Source organism: Triticum dicoccoides, chromosome 4B (genome assembly GCF_002162155.2).
Source record: "Triticum dicoccoides isolate Atlit2015 ecotype Zavitan chromosome 4B, WEW_v2.0, whole genome shotgun sequence".
Classification (NCBI taxonomy): Eukaryota; Viridiplantae; Streptophyta; class Magnoliopsida; order Poales; family Poaceae; genus Triticum; species Triticum dicoccoides.
In genome coordinates this window covers 57,375,546-57,389,101 of record NC_041387.1, presented here as the reverse complement: position 1 = coordinate 57,389,101, position 13,556 = coordinate 57,375,546, and the positions used below count along the sequence as shown (strand labels likewise).

The 13,556-nt window shown below is 46.0% G+C and overlaps 3 protein-coding genes across 5 annotated transcripts; 1 reads left to right on the top strand and 2 right to left on the bottom strand.

Annotated features, from left to right (window-relative positions):
- Window positions 1-295: 295 nt before the first annotated feature.
- LOC119294982 (GATA transcription factor 19-like) lies at window positions 296-4,196 on the top strand. 2 transcript variants are annotated; one of them, XM_037573293.1, is made up of 8 exons: window positions 296-550; window positions 1,821-1,907; window positions 1,984-2,099; window positions 2,947-3,063; window positions 3,173-3,278; window positions 3,494-3,562; window positions 3,639-3,712; window positions 3,926-4,196. In XM_037573293.1, exons 1-8 carry the CDS (start codon window positions 380-382, stop codon window positions 3,993-3,995), a joined length of 810 nt encoding a protein of 269 aa, XP_037429190.1. In that variant the 5' UTR covers window positions 296-379; the 3' UTR covers window positions 3,996-4,196. The 2 variants fall into 2 exon arrangements, with proteins under 2 accessions (XP_037429190.1, XP_037429191.1); XM_037573294.1 differs by lacking the exon at window positions 296-550 and adding an exon at window positions 599-1,699.
- Window positions 4,197-4,514: 318 nt separating this feature from the next.
- Window positions 4,515-5,689, bottom strand: LOC119293334. The gene has a single exon (XM_037571840.1). The coding sequence runs from the start codon at window positions 5,623-5,625 to the stop codon at window positions 4,723-4,725; it is 903 nt and encodes a 300-aa protein (XP_037427737.1). The 5' UTR covers window positions 5,626-5,689; the 3' UTR covers window positions 4,515-4,722.
- Window positions 5,690-6,716: 1,027 nt separating this feature from the next.
- LOC119294980 (folate transporter 1, chloroplastic-like) lies at window positions 6,717-10,929 on the bottom strand. 2 transcript variants are annotated; one of them, XM_037573292.1, is made up of 11 exons: window positions 10,705-10,929; window positions 10,541-10,620; window positions 10,076-10,152; window positions 9,764-9,818; window positions 9,452-9,542; window positions 9,076-9,149; window positions 8,238-8,348; window positions 7,710-7,781; window positions 7,596-7,616; window positions 7,445-7,512; window positions 6,717-7,121 (listed from the first exon to the last, which is right to left on the bottom strand). In XM_037573292.1, the coding sequence occupies exons 1-11, from the start codon at window positions 10,832-10,834 to the stop codon at window positions 6,989-6,991; spliced, it is 912 nt and encodes a 303-aa protein (XP_037429189.1). In that variant the 5' UTR covers window positions 10,835-10,929; the 3' UTR covers window positions 6,717-6,988. The 2 variants fall into 2 exon arrangements, with proteins under 2 accessions (XP_037429189.1, XP_037429188.1); XM_037573291.1 differs by having other exon boundaries at window positions 9,756-9,849; window positions 10,705-10,928.
- Between the last annotated feature and the right edge of the window lie 2,627 nt (window positions 10,930-13,556).

Below are 13,556 nucleotides of genomic sequence, written 5' to 3'. Positions count from 1 at the left end.
CTCTAGTGCTTGTGTTCGTCGGTAGGTGATCTACAAGTATGTATGCAATTTTTATTGCTTCTTGTGTTCTTTGCACTGCTATATGATATTTGATGAATAGATCATAGGTTTTGTTAAGAAAAGAATTAGTAGATGATGGCGTCGAACCCGTCCTCACGTCGCCACCATTGTCAAACCAAAGAGACGTTATCCCGGTTTAGAAACGGAAACCCAAAATACGCAGCCCTCACGCACACGCTCTCCTCAACCAGACACGCAGGCCCGTACATAATCCATCACACGTGCGGGCTCCCACCCATCCGCCACACGTGCGCGCGAACCGAGAGCCCGGCCGCCTCTCCCGGGTCCCGGCCCATCCCAACCGTCCGATCCCCGGCCGATGGCGGCGGAGCCCGCGGCGGACGGCCAGGATCCCCCGCTGGCGGATGCCGCCTCCGGCGACGACGACGCCGCGGCGGCGGCGGACGCGCTCCTGAGCGCGGCCTCGGAGCAGCTGACGCTGGTGTACCAGGGGGAGGTCTACGTCTTCGACCCCGTCCCGCCCCAAAAGGTCGCCCCTTCTGCACCGTTCGCTTCAATTTTTTCCCTTTCGTTGAACCGGCCGTGTTGACTTTGCCTGCGTTGGGCGGAGCAGCGGGCTCCGAATTGCGCCGAGGAAATATACGTTTATTGGTGGATTTCGATCATTCCGTCGATTTTCATGTTCCCTGCAGCCGAATTGCACCGTCATGGAGATAGTTCCCTCGATTTTCAGCCTAGTAATATCTGTCGAATTGCACTGTCGTAATGTTTTTTTTAGTTCTGTTGATGATTGAACTTTCAGAGGAATTGGTTATGTTCTATGGATTGATTGAATATTTGGAGCAATGGGGGTTTGTTTGCGCCCTTGCTGAATTGAATTGCGCCAAGAATGTGTCCTCTGTGACTGTTCTGTCGTTCGAGCTTTAGGAAAGGGGCTAATGTTTTCTTACATTCGATCAACTTTTATTAGTTCAGCTATTCTGTCTTGCTGGAATCGAGTTTGCTGTGCTTGATTCCTAAAGTGTGTCATTTCTTTCAGACGTTTTTTGCCTCCTTTAATGTGCTTATGCATGGTTGCTGAATAGTAGAACATATGCTGCGAGATTTGGCTATGTATGATTGTTCTGAAAGAATTTTAATTGTCTTATGAAGATTATCAAAGCTTGGTTGTCTTACATAACCGAAACTGACATCCCTGTTCTGTTGCTGTCCTTGTACTGTTTTCAAATTTCTTACCCTTTTCTCTTGTTCTGCTTGAGGTTATACCTTATTGCATTTGTGTGGCCATCTATCTGTCAGTGATTTTGCAGGTGCCATAGTTCCGTGTTAGGGTAAGGTTCTTGATGGTTCTGGGACACAGTTCTTGCTTTGGCAAAAGATTCACCATCTTATCGATGTTTGTAGGCCATGCACTCCCATGTGGTTATACCAAATTGCACAAAAACAGAAGTCCATTTTCTATGTTCGTGTGCATGCATCTGTTCTTATTTCTTTGACAAAACACAAAAATCTTTGAGCCTTCATGCGTTTACCGAATGATAGTTATGTACAAGCCCATCATGGAAGGGCCAACACCCCAAAATTACAACACTGCACTCATAAGTGCTAGGCACCACCCGGAGAGACGTCTCTGGACACACCATGAGTCACTTGGATGCAACCATATTACGTTTCAAGCGTGATCGCATGAACCAATCTCACTATTGATAAATCATCGTTCAAGTGTTTCTGGTGATCACATGTTTCATGGTCATTTGTGATTGATTTAGTTGATTAACTATTTTCTTAGTGTTATACAGGTTCAAGCTGCTCTGTTGGTGCTTGGAGGGTGTGAGGTGCCTCCTGGTTTAGTAAGCATGGCTGGGCCTACTGCATATGCTGAAAAGGTACAATCAGCTGTAGAATCTCTGCAACAAGGTTGTGTGAATACTTCTAGTTTCTGAGCTTTGTCTATGTCTGCAGAGTACAACTGTGGCTGCCAAAAGGGTTGCTTCCTTAATGAGGTTTCGCGAGAAGAGGAAGGAAAGATGTTTTGATAAGAAAATAAGATACGGAGTGCGCAAGGAGGTTGCCCAAAAGTACAGACTCAATCCATGCCCATTCTCTTGTAGGTGCTTCGTAGAGTTATTAGCGTGATGAATACAAATGCTTTGTTACATTATGGAAGCAAGCAGGATTTGATTAGTCATCACACATTTATATCATATGAATGAGGATATATTCCAGCTTTCTGCATTCATTATGCCACAAGCAGGTAGCACTTGATTATGAATCACATGTTTAGACCACATTAATGAGGATGTACTCCATGTTTCTGCATTCCCAAATCCCAATGCCACATTCTTCTTTGGCTCAAATCTAGAATTTTACCTAATTCATCAGCCTCCTTGGTTTGATGTCTAGCCTGCCAATCTGAGACAATTGTTGGTTTTGAATAGTTCCTCGAACACCAATGTCCGAGCAAAAGTTTAAGTATTAACATGTAATGGTCCGGAAATATGAATCATGGAATGTTAATTCTGAGAACATTGGTGCACTGAGGCTTTTTTTTACACTAAGAAGCAGTCTGGCTCTGGTACATTTTACTAAATTACTGTTGTGTAGTTGCTAGGTTTTCATAGTCCTCATAAGCAAAGGCAGTTTTTATAGCACTTCATTTCAGTTGGTTATCAAACTCTTGATGTTTGTTGGTTTAGGAAGAAATATCACGTTGCTGCATACATGAGTCAGCACTGAATAAATAATCTAATTCGGATTTCTACAGTTATGATTTACTGTTACCTTGGAAGGTAGTGTGTTCTGTTTACTATTCCTGGTACAAAATCATATCTTGTAGTCAAGAGATTGCTCTTGAGATTATTTTTTCGTTGTGGATTATTTTTCTTACATTGCACAACATATATACTCATTAATTATCGCTGGCAGGATGAAGCGGCGTAAAGGACAGTTTGCTGGAAGGGCAGATTTTGGTGATGCTGCAAGTTCTTCTGCAGCTTGTGTCTCTGCAGTCGATGGCGAGGATGATCATTTCCGAGAATCCCAGTGAGTGAGTTGTGATGACATGTGTACGTGCAGATCACGTTTCATCACTTCATACACAGAAGGTTTTTCCCTGTGTTTATTATGGGCTAATGTTGGTTTGCTTTCCTAGTTGTCAAAATTGTGGTGTCAGCTCAAGGCTTACTCCAGCAATGCGTCGGGGCCCGGCTGGCCCCAGGACCCTCTGTAATGCTTGTGGCTTGATGTGGGCAAATAAGGTACTGTCCTCACTTTAGCAACCTTGATGCCTGTTGTGTTTCCTTTCTTTCAAGCGTGAAAAAGAAAAAGTAAAAGCAGCATGCTTGTGAATCTAACTAACTAAATTCCTGAAATTTAACTGGTTTACAAATTGCCTAACTGATTACCTGCTGATATTTATGACACCTGCTAGCAATTTGCTACATTGCTACTGCTTAACCTCAGATAATTTCAGGGTACTCTGAGAAGTCCTTTGAATGCTCCCAAAATGACCGTGCAGCATCCTGTCAATCCGAGTAAAATGGTGCGTTAGGTCTGTGATATAACTTGTTTGATTGGAACATTTCATGTTTAGTTTATTTGCATTTCTTCCTACACAGGAGAGTGTGGATGATGACAAAGCAATTGTGTGTGCTGAGCGTAATCATACCGCAGTCAAAATGGATTCTGAGATGTAAGCAAGCCTTCTTTACTGCATCTCAGATCACTGTCTTAGCAGCTAGGAGTATACTATTTTACAAGGTCCTCAACTCCTCATGTCAGGGTTTAAATGGGAAACCTCATGGCTTATGAGAGATCTCTCAGAACACCAACTATGTGCCATTATCTAACTTTCTTGATCCTTTGCCCCTTTTTTTGTGTGTGGGGATTCTACTTTCTTGACCAGGAGTCCGGAACAAGAACAGAAACCAGAACTGCGCCCGGCGACTGAAGGCGACACCATGGCTGATTCATGACAAGTGTATATAAATGAAACATAGGTTTTTGTCAGATATTTCCTGACTTTAGAAATGATGTATAAGGCAACAAAACTAACACAAGCATGCATCGACATGCCACATTTATCCCCTCCATGTATTATATTTACACATTGTATACCCAACAGTTCTGCAATGCAGAGAATTCAGGAATGCAATCAATCCATCACATTCTTGGTGTTGGCTGCTTGTCGTAGCTCTTTACTGGTTCTCCTTATGTTGTTCCTTGTGCCTTCTTGTGTGTGTTGGATGCCATCTTTTGTACTCCCTCCGTTCAGAATTACTTGTCTCGAAAATGGATGTATCTAGATGTATTTTAGTTCTAGATACATCCATTTCCGAGACAAGTAATTCCGAACGGAGGGAGTACCTGATGTGGTGTATCTTACTCTTATTTATAAATGAAAATGGTTCAGGCCGGCGTAAGCCTGCTCTAGCACTGTCAAAAAAATCATCACATTCTTGCCAGATGTATGCTAGTGTCATCATCAGAGAAAGGGGAAACAAATTCTTATGATTTTGATAGCATATCGTTCCTGATTTACTTCGGCTGTGGTAAGATGCAGCTGCATATTTTCTACCAAGAAGAAATGAAACGGACTTCAATGGATGGCTACAAAATCGGCTTACAGACATACAAATCGCAACAGGTTTAGCCCTTCACAGAAGAGTAACATCACAAGTTTGCAATCCAATCGGGCGCGCATCAGAATCCGGTACGCATCGGGAAGATTGGGCGTGGCGACTTCGACCGCTGCTGCTGCTGCTGCTGCCTCGCGGACTGCAGCGCCTGGCCGACCATGGCGGCGCGCGACGCCGGCGACACGGGCGTGCCGCCGTCCAGCGCGCGCAGGTATGCCTCGTCGTCCTCCACGCTCCCGCCGCCGCCCAGCGCCTTGCGCACGACGCGCTGTATGTCGTACGACGTCACCTCGTGCTCCTCCGTGAGCTCGGGCCCGTCGGAGCGCGCCTCGAAGCCAGACAGCAGCATGGACGACGGCGCCCCTCGCGCGAGGGCGCCGCGGTAGGGGCGCACCGTGAACTGGGCGCCGCAGCCGTCCTCGTCGTCGTCCTCCTCCTCGTAGTCGTAGCTGGCGTCGGTCTGCTGGCCGCGCAGGCTCCGCGCGCCGCTCAGATCGAACTCCCCGAACTCCATGTCGCTCCCGCACTCGTCGTCGTCGTGGTCCGCCTCCTCCTCTTCCCTGGACGCGTCGTCGATGAACGTGACGCGGAGGCGGAACTCCACGCCGCGGAGCCCGTCGCGGTCGTCGGCCCCGCACCTCGCCCGGACGCGCACCGCGGCCGCCGCGGTCTCCGCCGCGACCTCCGGGCGCAGCGCCGGGTTGTCGATCCGGGCCACCAGCTCCTTGAACGCCCGCTCCGCCGCCCCCTGGCGAACCAGGTCGGCGAGCGGCACGCGGCAGGCCACGTCCTCCACCGTGTCGACGTCCGCGGGGCCGGCACCGTAGTCGCTGCACTGCTCAACGAGCAGCCGGAGCGTGACCGCCGGCTGCGAGTCGCGCGAGGCTGACGCCGGGATCTCGGCGAGCAGGACCTGCTTGCCGGGCTGGCTGAGCAGGACGTGCTCCCTCACGGTGGCCATGGCCATGTCTTAGCTGCTGCGATTACACGGGCGGACTGCGGAGAAGAGAAGGGTCTAGGGCCGCGGTGGACGTGTTCCTTCACGAGTTTGCTTGGTATGTGTCTGCGGGTCTGGGGCTCCTTTTATAGCAGGAAGGTGCGATTGAGACGAGAGAGAGCCGGGCTCGATTCGGAACTGAAGCCCCAATACCGAATCGGAATTGTAGTCCGGCAGAGGAATTATCCACCCGTTCATCATTGGTTGAGCATCCACAAGGTAGTGGTTTTCAGCCTCTATAGCCGCCTCTAAAGGCTTGGAGCCCGCCTCTACACACTGCAGACATTGCCTCCAAGTTTTTTAAGCTTGGCATCGATGCTAGCCTTGGAGGCTGCCTCCAAGGATTAAACAACGACATGGTCCTACTAGTCAGTGTATGGCTGTGGCTAGGCCATGCAAACGGATCAATACATTCTTCATTGTTTATTCTATTGTGGGACCATTCCTTAGAGTCAACAGCCTGCTACACACCACGTGGTTTTTAGATCTGATTAGAGGCAGAACGTGGGGCCCAGGATAGAGGCAGCCCAGCCTCTACACACTGTTGATGTCCTTAACGTGTTCTCAGAATTTTGGGGAGCACTACGTGTCCGGTCAGTCCAATCTCTCCACGGGAGCGCCCTCCTTTGCAACAAGGTTCGTGTTGCAAAGCGCGCAACACGAGCCTTGTTGCGCTCCCGCCGAACCGTTTTTTCCTTTAAAACAAGGCCTATGTGTTCAGTAACATGAAGGGCGTTGTAATCCACCACCGGCTGTCGCCGCCGAACCACAGGCTGCCCTGATGTGGGAGGCAAAGAGTCCTCGGGCGAGATCGATGGTTCTCCCCTCTTTGCATCGCGCGACCGAGGCTGTAGCTCGATGACAGCAGTGGTGGTCAGTGGAGGAAGGAGAAATGGGACGAATGAGATGAGTGTAGAGGAAGGACAATGCTAGGGAAGGGGAAAGCAATGTTGCTGGGCCCCACGGCGCGCGGCGGCAGATTTCTCCCAGGAATCAGCCCGGGGTGAAACCCAAGCGTTTCCGTAAAAATTAACTGACGCAATCACACGTTGAACCACACATAGAACCAGAGCTCTATCTTCAACAAGCATTCAACTGGACAACATGAACCAATGAGCTGTTTCTTAGAAAATGAATTTTCTCTACAAAAAACAAGTTCGCCAAACTAAATTCCGTTTCTGTTAAGTCAATAAGAGCTGAACTGGGAAATGTGATGGAACATCACGTTGAGCTCGGATAGTGTGGTGAATGAACAGATTCTGTATTTGCGCGGAACATTAGTGTCTTTCCTAGTTCCTCCTATGTTTCTCCTGGCTCCAGTTGCAAGTTGGAATTACGTCTTCTCCTTGGCTGCTCTGAATAGTTTGATAACGTTTTCATACACCACAAACGTCACGGAAGCTGCTGGAAGGTTCTTCAATAGGTTGGAAGTGATGCCCCTGTAAAACCCACGGACACCTTCGTACCTGCAGCAGAAATTGAGAATTCAAACAAAATGTGCAAGCGTTACCGTTGCTCAAAATTGTAGCACAACCAACATTCAGGACCAGCAAAGTCGCAACAAAAAACATGACATGCAACATCCTTATTATAACTACAGATTACTGAAGAATATAGATGATCAGTGGGCAAAAGTGTAGACCAAGCTTGAGAAAAGACTGACAGGTAAGGTGCATATTAAATAAGACAATAAGATAGATAAACCATGACTTAACATCAGATTCCGTGAAACGGTAATGCCACCTGAGGTCCAAAACTTTATCTAATCGAAGCTTATAATGACCCTCACCTTGCAGCTTCCTTCACTACATGCCAACTATCTGAGTACTTTGGGATACCATCACTACCAGGTCGTTGCTGAAAAGTTGCAGACAAGAACTATTATTATTGCTGCTAAACTCCAAAGAAATGAGATGCAGAGCTTTAAATCTGAAACCAACCTGTAAGCGGGCTCGGATAACCTGCAAATCCAAAAAAAACATAGTTGGTATGTATAGTAAGACGGCAGCAACCATTTATGAAGTTGATGGGAATAAACAGAAGTTAAATCTTGCCTGATAAGGATAAGTAAGCAGAATAGCAGATAATTTTGAACCAGCGCCAAGTGCCGCATAATCAACGGAGTTCTGTTGATAATGAAGGCAAATGCATATCAGACATATTAATTGCCCATCTAGCAGATAGAGAATGTGTTTGAAAGCAGACAAAACTTTACCTAAATGTTCTAAGAATATTGATTGCCCTGAATCAGCTTATGCATCATACAGTTTGTATGTAACTGATGTTCAAAACAGGGTTTCTAAGAAACAATATTACATAACACCTATATTTGACTACTTGACGGTCTTCACAAGTGAGGATATCCTCCTATGTTTCACAGTTCACATGCTGTATCATGTCACAAAGGATGGTCATATAAGTTTAAGCAACCAAATTTAAGAAAATTTTCAAACATCTGAACAGACTTATCCAGGGAAAACATAATGTCTATAATGTAAATTAAGCTAGATGTTTAATGTCGAGTGTCAAAAAAAGGCTAGATGTTTAATGTCTGAGCACACATGCAATCACTTGGTGCCTACCAATAAATCCTCGCTGCCTTTGTCATCTCCCCTTGTTTGTTTACTTTTCGCAGATATCATAGCCTTGCGAAGTTCCTCATAGGCAGTGAATTGTATCGCGCCATGGGTGACCTTTCAAGGACGGCACAGCAATAAACATTAGTGCATGTATTCATGAACGATATCACAGTAAAACAGAAGAAATATTTAAGAATGTTACTATCCCAACAGTCCACAACATATGCATCTTTACTAATTGAAACTAGTATAGACATAACCTCTGCTTAAGCACAATCACAATTTACAGCGACCGAATTCCTACAAGCACCGTTGGGAAATTCTGACATTGACAGGTACATTAAATAAACTAGAACATAAAACAGTTTATCTGACCTTCCTGGTTCCTTTCTTGCTGAGAACTGTAAGAATAATCTCCATAACAAGGTAATTTTCCAACATCAAGATAGCACTAGGAAAACATGACTAGCTATGATCCAAATAATAAGACGTCCCACCTTCTCTAGTTGGAGCCTCATAAGAGGATATTACCTGAAGCATGTAGCTAAATCTGATAGGCCACATCTTAAAACTCAGGTGATACTTAAAAAATCAATCCATACCATGAATGGTAGTGATAAGACATAGATTTGATCATTTGAGTCAACAAATTCAAGAAAGAATGAACTGAAGTCACATAACATATATAACTCTGAGTCAAGGACAACTACATGTTATTGCACTCCTGTATCTAGAGCTACTTAAAACAGCATGGGGCTAATAGTTTTATGACTAAATTTGTAGGATTGTAATGAAAAGCAGCACAATACTAAACAGCATTTCAGCAAAAAAAGATGCATACCAGCAAAAGTCCAGGCCCGATCCCTCTATAAAGTGCTCGCCATCCCTCCTCTTTCCGAATAGTTCTCAAAGCATCTGGCTTCATAGAGACCAAATAAGCAAGGTCACAAAATTTTGTACTAGCTATAGACCGAAAGAAATATGGGCATGAAGGATGCACACAAACAATTCATGGCACAAAAAACCATTATAATGATTTGAAACAATTTCTTTTACACGAGCTCAACTAAATTAGACAAATTTTAGCAGCTTCAGATAGAACTAAGAATGGCACAAGTCACTTATTTGCAACAGAAAACAAGTCACAACTCTAGTACGATATGTTTGCTGTATGATACTTAGAAAATAAAAATACAAGTACAATAGGCATATATTACCAGAAAATCCAGAATAAGATGAAGTATGCCCAGGTGTTTGTAGTTGCATCCGTGTTTTCACCAGCCATATGGGATTTGTAAACAGGCAAACCTGTATAAACACACAAAAAAAATTGTCATGAATAAATGATATTTTGATGAAGACAATTGAGGTGAACAAATAACACTAACACATGTTGGCAGTCAGAAAAAATGTCAGGTTAGGCTTGCTATCAAAGACCTAGTTACATTTTAACCCAATTTCATTAAACTCCAATGTGACAAAATCACAAAAAGACACTAGATCTGGAGTTACTGTACGAACCAAAGCACCTGCTTCTGCAGCTGAGGCAAGATGGTCGAATGGACGGAGCTGAACATCCTTCTCCTGCAAGTATCTTTGTTTAGCTCTGTTATAACTGTCAAAACAGACGTTCGTAACATTAGTCAAAATGCCAGCACTACTGTAAGTAGCAACCAATCGGTAAACTGTAGCATAGGATCCCTATATAAGAAAAGGAAACAAGTGAAATTAAATTCTGAAATTAGCAGATTGCTTTGGTATAGTTCAGTAATAAAGAAAGCATTGAATGCTCCACACTACAACTATTCAACAGTTCAGCAGAATGAACTAATGGAACTTACAAAAAGAAATATAGCCCCCAAGAAACGGTTGACCCCAGAACTGCAGGATAAAAGCCGGCATAAAGTCCCCTCAGGCCCTACATTAAGCAGTTAGATCAGCATACCTCATACTTCAAATACCAGAAGAGCCAAATTACTGAAGATCTTACAACAAAAGGTTTTAGTCATTTAGTTTGCTATAATTGTTAACCAAGCTTCCAGGAACAGGTGACTATCATCTACATTGTCGGCTTCCTAAGTTTCAAGGATTTTTCAATGAAATTAAAGCAAAAAATTAACTTGGAAATAACAGCTACAAGAAAATCCACCTGCATATTGTAATGATTGCATTCAAAATTTTCCGAAAATCAACAGGATTAAAAACATATATACAATATAATTAAGGTTTTAAGCTATGGCCGAGGTTTGGTCCACCAAACGATGAAAAATTGAAAACAAAACAAAAAATGTGACAGGGATTCACACCTCAGATCGTGCGATGGTGTATACAGCGTGTCCCGTGTTCCTGTACGGCGGCAAGTCGGACAACCCTCTCCCGCCGCTCACTACACACCAGCACGGGAGCAGCAGGGTTAAGGTTTCCGGTCGGGCTCTGCGTCTCCTAGGGCTTAGGGGGGGAGGGGGGTTACCTTGGAAGCGGGTGCGGACGACGTCGAGCGGGTGGAAGGTGGCGACGGTGGCGAAGCCGGCGGTCGCTCCGGCGACGGCGTTCTCCCAGGTCCACGCCCCCGTCGACGGCAGAGGGGTCCCCGGCGGCATCTCCGGCGAGAGGTGTGGTGGTCGCTTCGCTTTTTGGGAACTCGCAGCGGCGAGAGTTTTGCAGGGAAAACTCGCTTTGACAACTCGGTCGTGCGCTGTCTCCACCTCAGCTTTTCACTGTTTGGATGGGCCGCATCTATTCTATAGGGGAAATCTGGCCCAATATAGTGTGCTTGGGCTAACAAGTCACAAAGTGCTGTGGACATGGAGGCTTTAACTTGCGGGTTCTTCCCCTAAAAAAAAAAAAACTTGCGGGTTCTTTTTCTAAAGAAAAAACTGGCGGGTTCTGACCCCTCAAAAAGAAAAAGGAAAAGAACTGGCGGGTTCTGACCCCTCAAAAAAAAAAAGGCAGGTTCTGAACTCTTAAAGACTAAATCGAAACCGGCAGCGTGATGATCAGCTTCGGACTGAAACAAAGAGATCAAGATCCAATAAGGATGTGTTTGGTAGGGTGTATGTGTTGGAAATATGCCCTAGAGGCAATAATAAAATGATTATTATTATATTTCCTTGTTCATGATAATTGTCTTTTATTCATGCTATAATTGTATTATCCGGAAATCGTAATACACGTGTGAATACATAGACCACAACATATCCCTAGTGAGCCTCTAGTCGACTAGCTCGTTGATCAACAGATAGTCATGGTTTCTTGACTATGGACATTGGATGTCATTGATAACGGGATCACATCATTAGGAGAATGATGTGATGGACAAGACCCAATCCTTAGCATAGCACAAGATCTTGTAGTTCGTTTGCTAGAGCTTTTCCAATGTCAAGTATCCTTTCCTTAGGCCATGAGATCGTGTAACTCCCGGATACCGTAGGAGTGCTTTGGGTGTACCAAACGTCACAACGTAACTGGGTGACTATAAAGGTATGCTATGGGTATCTCCGAAAGTGTCTGTTGGATTGACACGGATCGAGACTGGGATTTGTCACTCGTATGACGGAGAGGTATCTCTGGGCCCACTCGGTAATGCATCATCATAATGAGCTCAAAGTGACCAAGTGTCTGGTCACGGGATCATGCATTACGGTACGAGAAAAGTGACTTGCCGGTAACGAGATTGAACGAGGTATTGGGATACCGACGGTCGAATCTCGGGCAAGTAACGTACCGATTGACAAAGGGAATTGTATACGGGGTTGCTTGAATCCTCGACATCGTGGTTCATCCGATGAGATCATCGAGGAGCATGTGGGAGCCAACATGGGTATCCAGATCCCGCTGTTGGTTATTGACCGGAGAGCAGTCTCGGTCATATCTGCGTGTCTCCCGAACCCGTAGGGTCTACACACTTAAGGTTTGGTGACGCTAGGGTTGTAAAGATATTAGCATGCAGCAAACCGGAAGTTGTTCGGAGTCCAGGATGAGATCCCGGACGTCACGAGGAGTTCCGGAATGGTCCGGAGGTAAAGAATTATATATGGGAAGTCGAGTTTCGGCCATCGGGAAAGTTTCGGGGGTCACCGATATTGTACCGGGACCACCGGAAGGGTCCCGAGGGTCCACCGGGTGGGGCCACCCATCCCGGAGAGCCCCATGGGCTGAAGTGGGAGGGGAACCAGCCCCTAGTGGGCTGGTGCGCCCCCCCTGGGCCCCCCTCTGCGCCTAGGGTTGGGAACCCTAGGGGAGGGGGCGCCTCCACTTGCCTTGGGGGGCAAGTTTCCCCCCTTGGCCGCCGCCCCCCCTAGGAGATCCCATCTCCTAGGGCCGGCGCCCCCCCTGGGGTCTCTATATAAAGAGGGGGTGGGAGGGCAGCCGCACCCTGACACCCGGCGCCTCCCTTCCCCCCTTGCTACACCTCTCCCTCCCGTAGTCGCTTGGTGAAGCCCTGCCGGATCCCTGCTGCATCCACCACCACGCCGTCGTGCTGCTGGATCTTCATCAACCTCTTCTTCCCCTTTGCTGGATCAAGAAGGAGGAGACATCACGCTGACTGTACGTGTGTTGAACGCGGAGGTGCCGTCCGTTCGGCGCTAGGATCTCCAGTGATTTGGATCACGACAAGTACGACTCCCTCAACCTCGTTCTCTTGAACGCTTCCGCTCGCGATCTACAAGGGTATGTAGATGCACTTCTCTCTCTCGTTGCTAGATGAAATCATAGATTGATCTTGGTGAACGTAGGAAAACTTTTATTTTATGCAATGTTCCCCAACAGTGGCATCATGAGCTAGGTCTATGCGTAGTTCTCTATTGCACGAGTAGAACACAAATCTGTTGTGGGCGTAGATGTTGTCAACTTTCTTTCCACTACTAGTCTTATTTTGCTTCAGCGGTATTGTGGGATGAAGCGGCCCGGACCGACCTTACACGTACGCTTACGTGAGACAGGTTTCACCGACTGACATGTACTAGTTGCATAAGGTGGCTAGCGGGTGTCTATCTCTCCCACTTTAGTTGGAGCGGATTCGATGAAAAGGGTCCTTATGAAGGGTAAATAGAAGTTGACAAATCACGTTTTGGTTATTCATAGGTAAGAAAACGTTCTTGCTAGAACCCTATTGCAGCCACGTAAAAGATGCAACAACAATTAGAGGACGTCTAACTTGTTTTTGCAACAATTGCTTTGTGATATGATATGGCCAAAAGTTGTGATGAATGATGAATGATATATTGTGATGTATGAGATCATGTTCTTGTAATAGGAATCACGACTTGCATGTCGATGAGTATGACAACCGGCAGGAGCCATAGGAGTTGTCTTAATTAT

Bases quoted from the DNA above. Each gene is read 5' to 3' on its own strand.
- LOC119294982 (XM_037573293.1), top strand. From the start codon at position 380: ATGGCGGCGGAGCCCGCGGCGGACGGCCAGGATCCCCCGCTGGCGGAT. The intron at 1,908-1,983 runs GTACAATCAGCT...CTATGTCTGCAG, and splicing joins CTACTGCATATGCTGAAAAG to AGTACAACTGTGGCTGCCAA. The intron at 3,713-3,925 runs GTAAGCAAGCCT...TTTCTTGACCAG, and splicing joins GTCAAAATGGATTCTGAGAT to GAGTCCGGAACAAGAACAGA.
- LOC119293334 (XM_037571840.1), bottom strand. From the start codon at position 5,625: ATGGCCATGGCCACCGTGAGGGAGCACGTCCTGCTCAGCCAGCCCGGC.
- LOC119294980 (XM_037573291.1), bottom strand. From the start codon at position 10,834: ATGCCGCCGGGGACCCCTCTGCCGTCGACGGGGGCGTGGACCTGGGAG. The intron at 10,621-10,704 runs GTAACCCCCCTC...GCTGGTGTGTAG, and splicing joins CGTCCGCACCCGCTTCCAAG to TGAGCGGCGGGAGAGGGTTG. The intron at 9,150-9,451 runs GTAATATATGCC...CTATGAAGCCAG, and splicing joins ATCTTATTCTGGATTTTCTG to ATGCTTTGAGAACTATTCGG.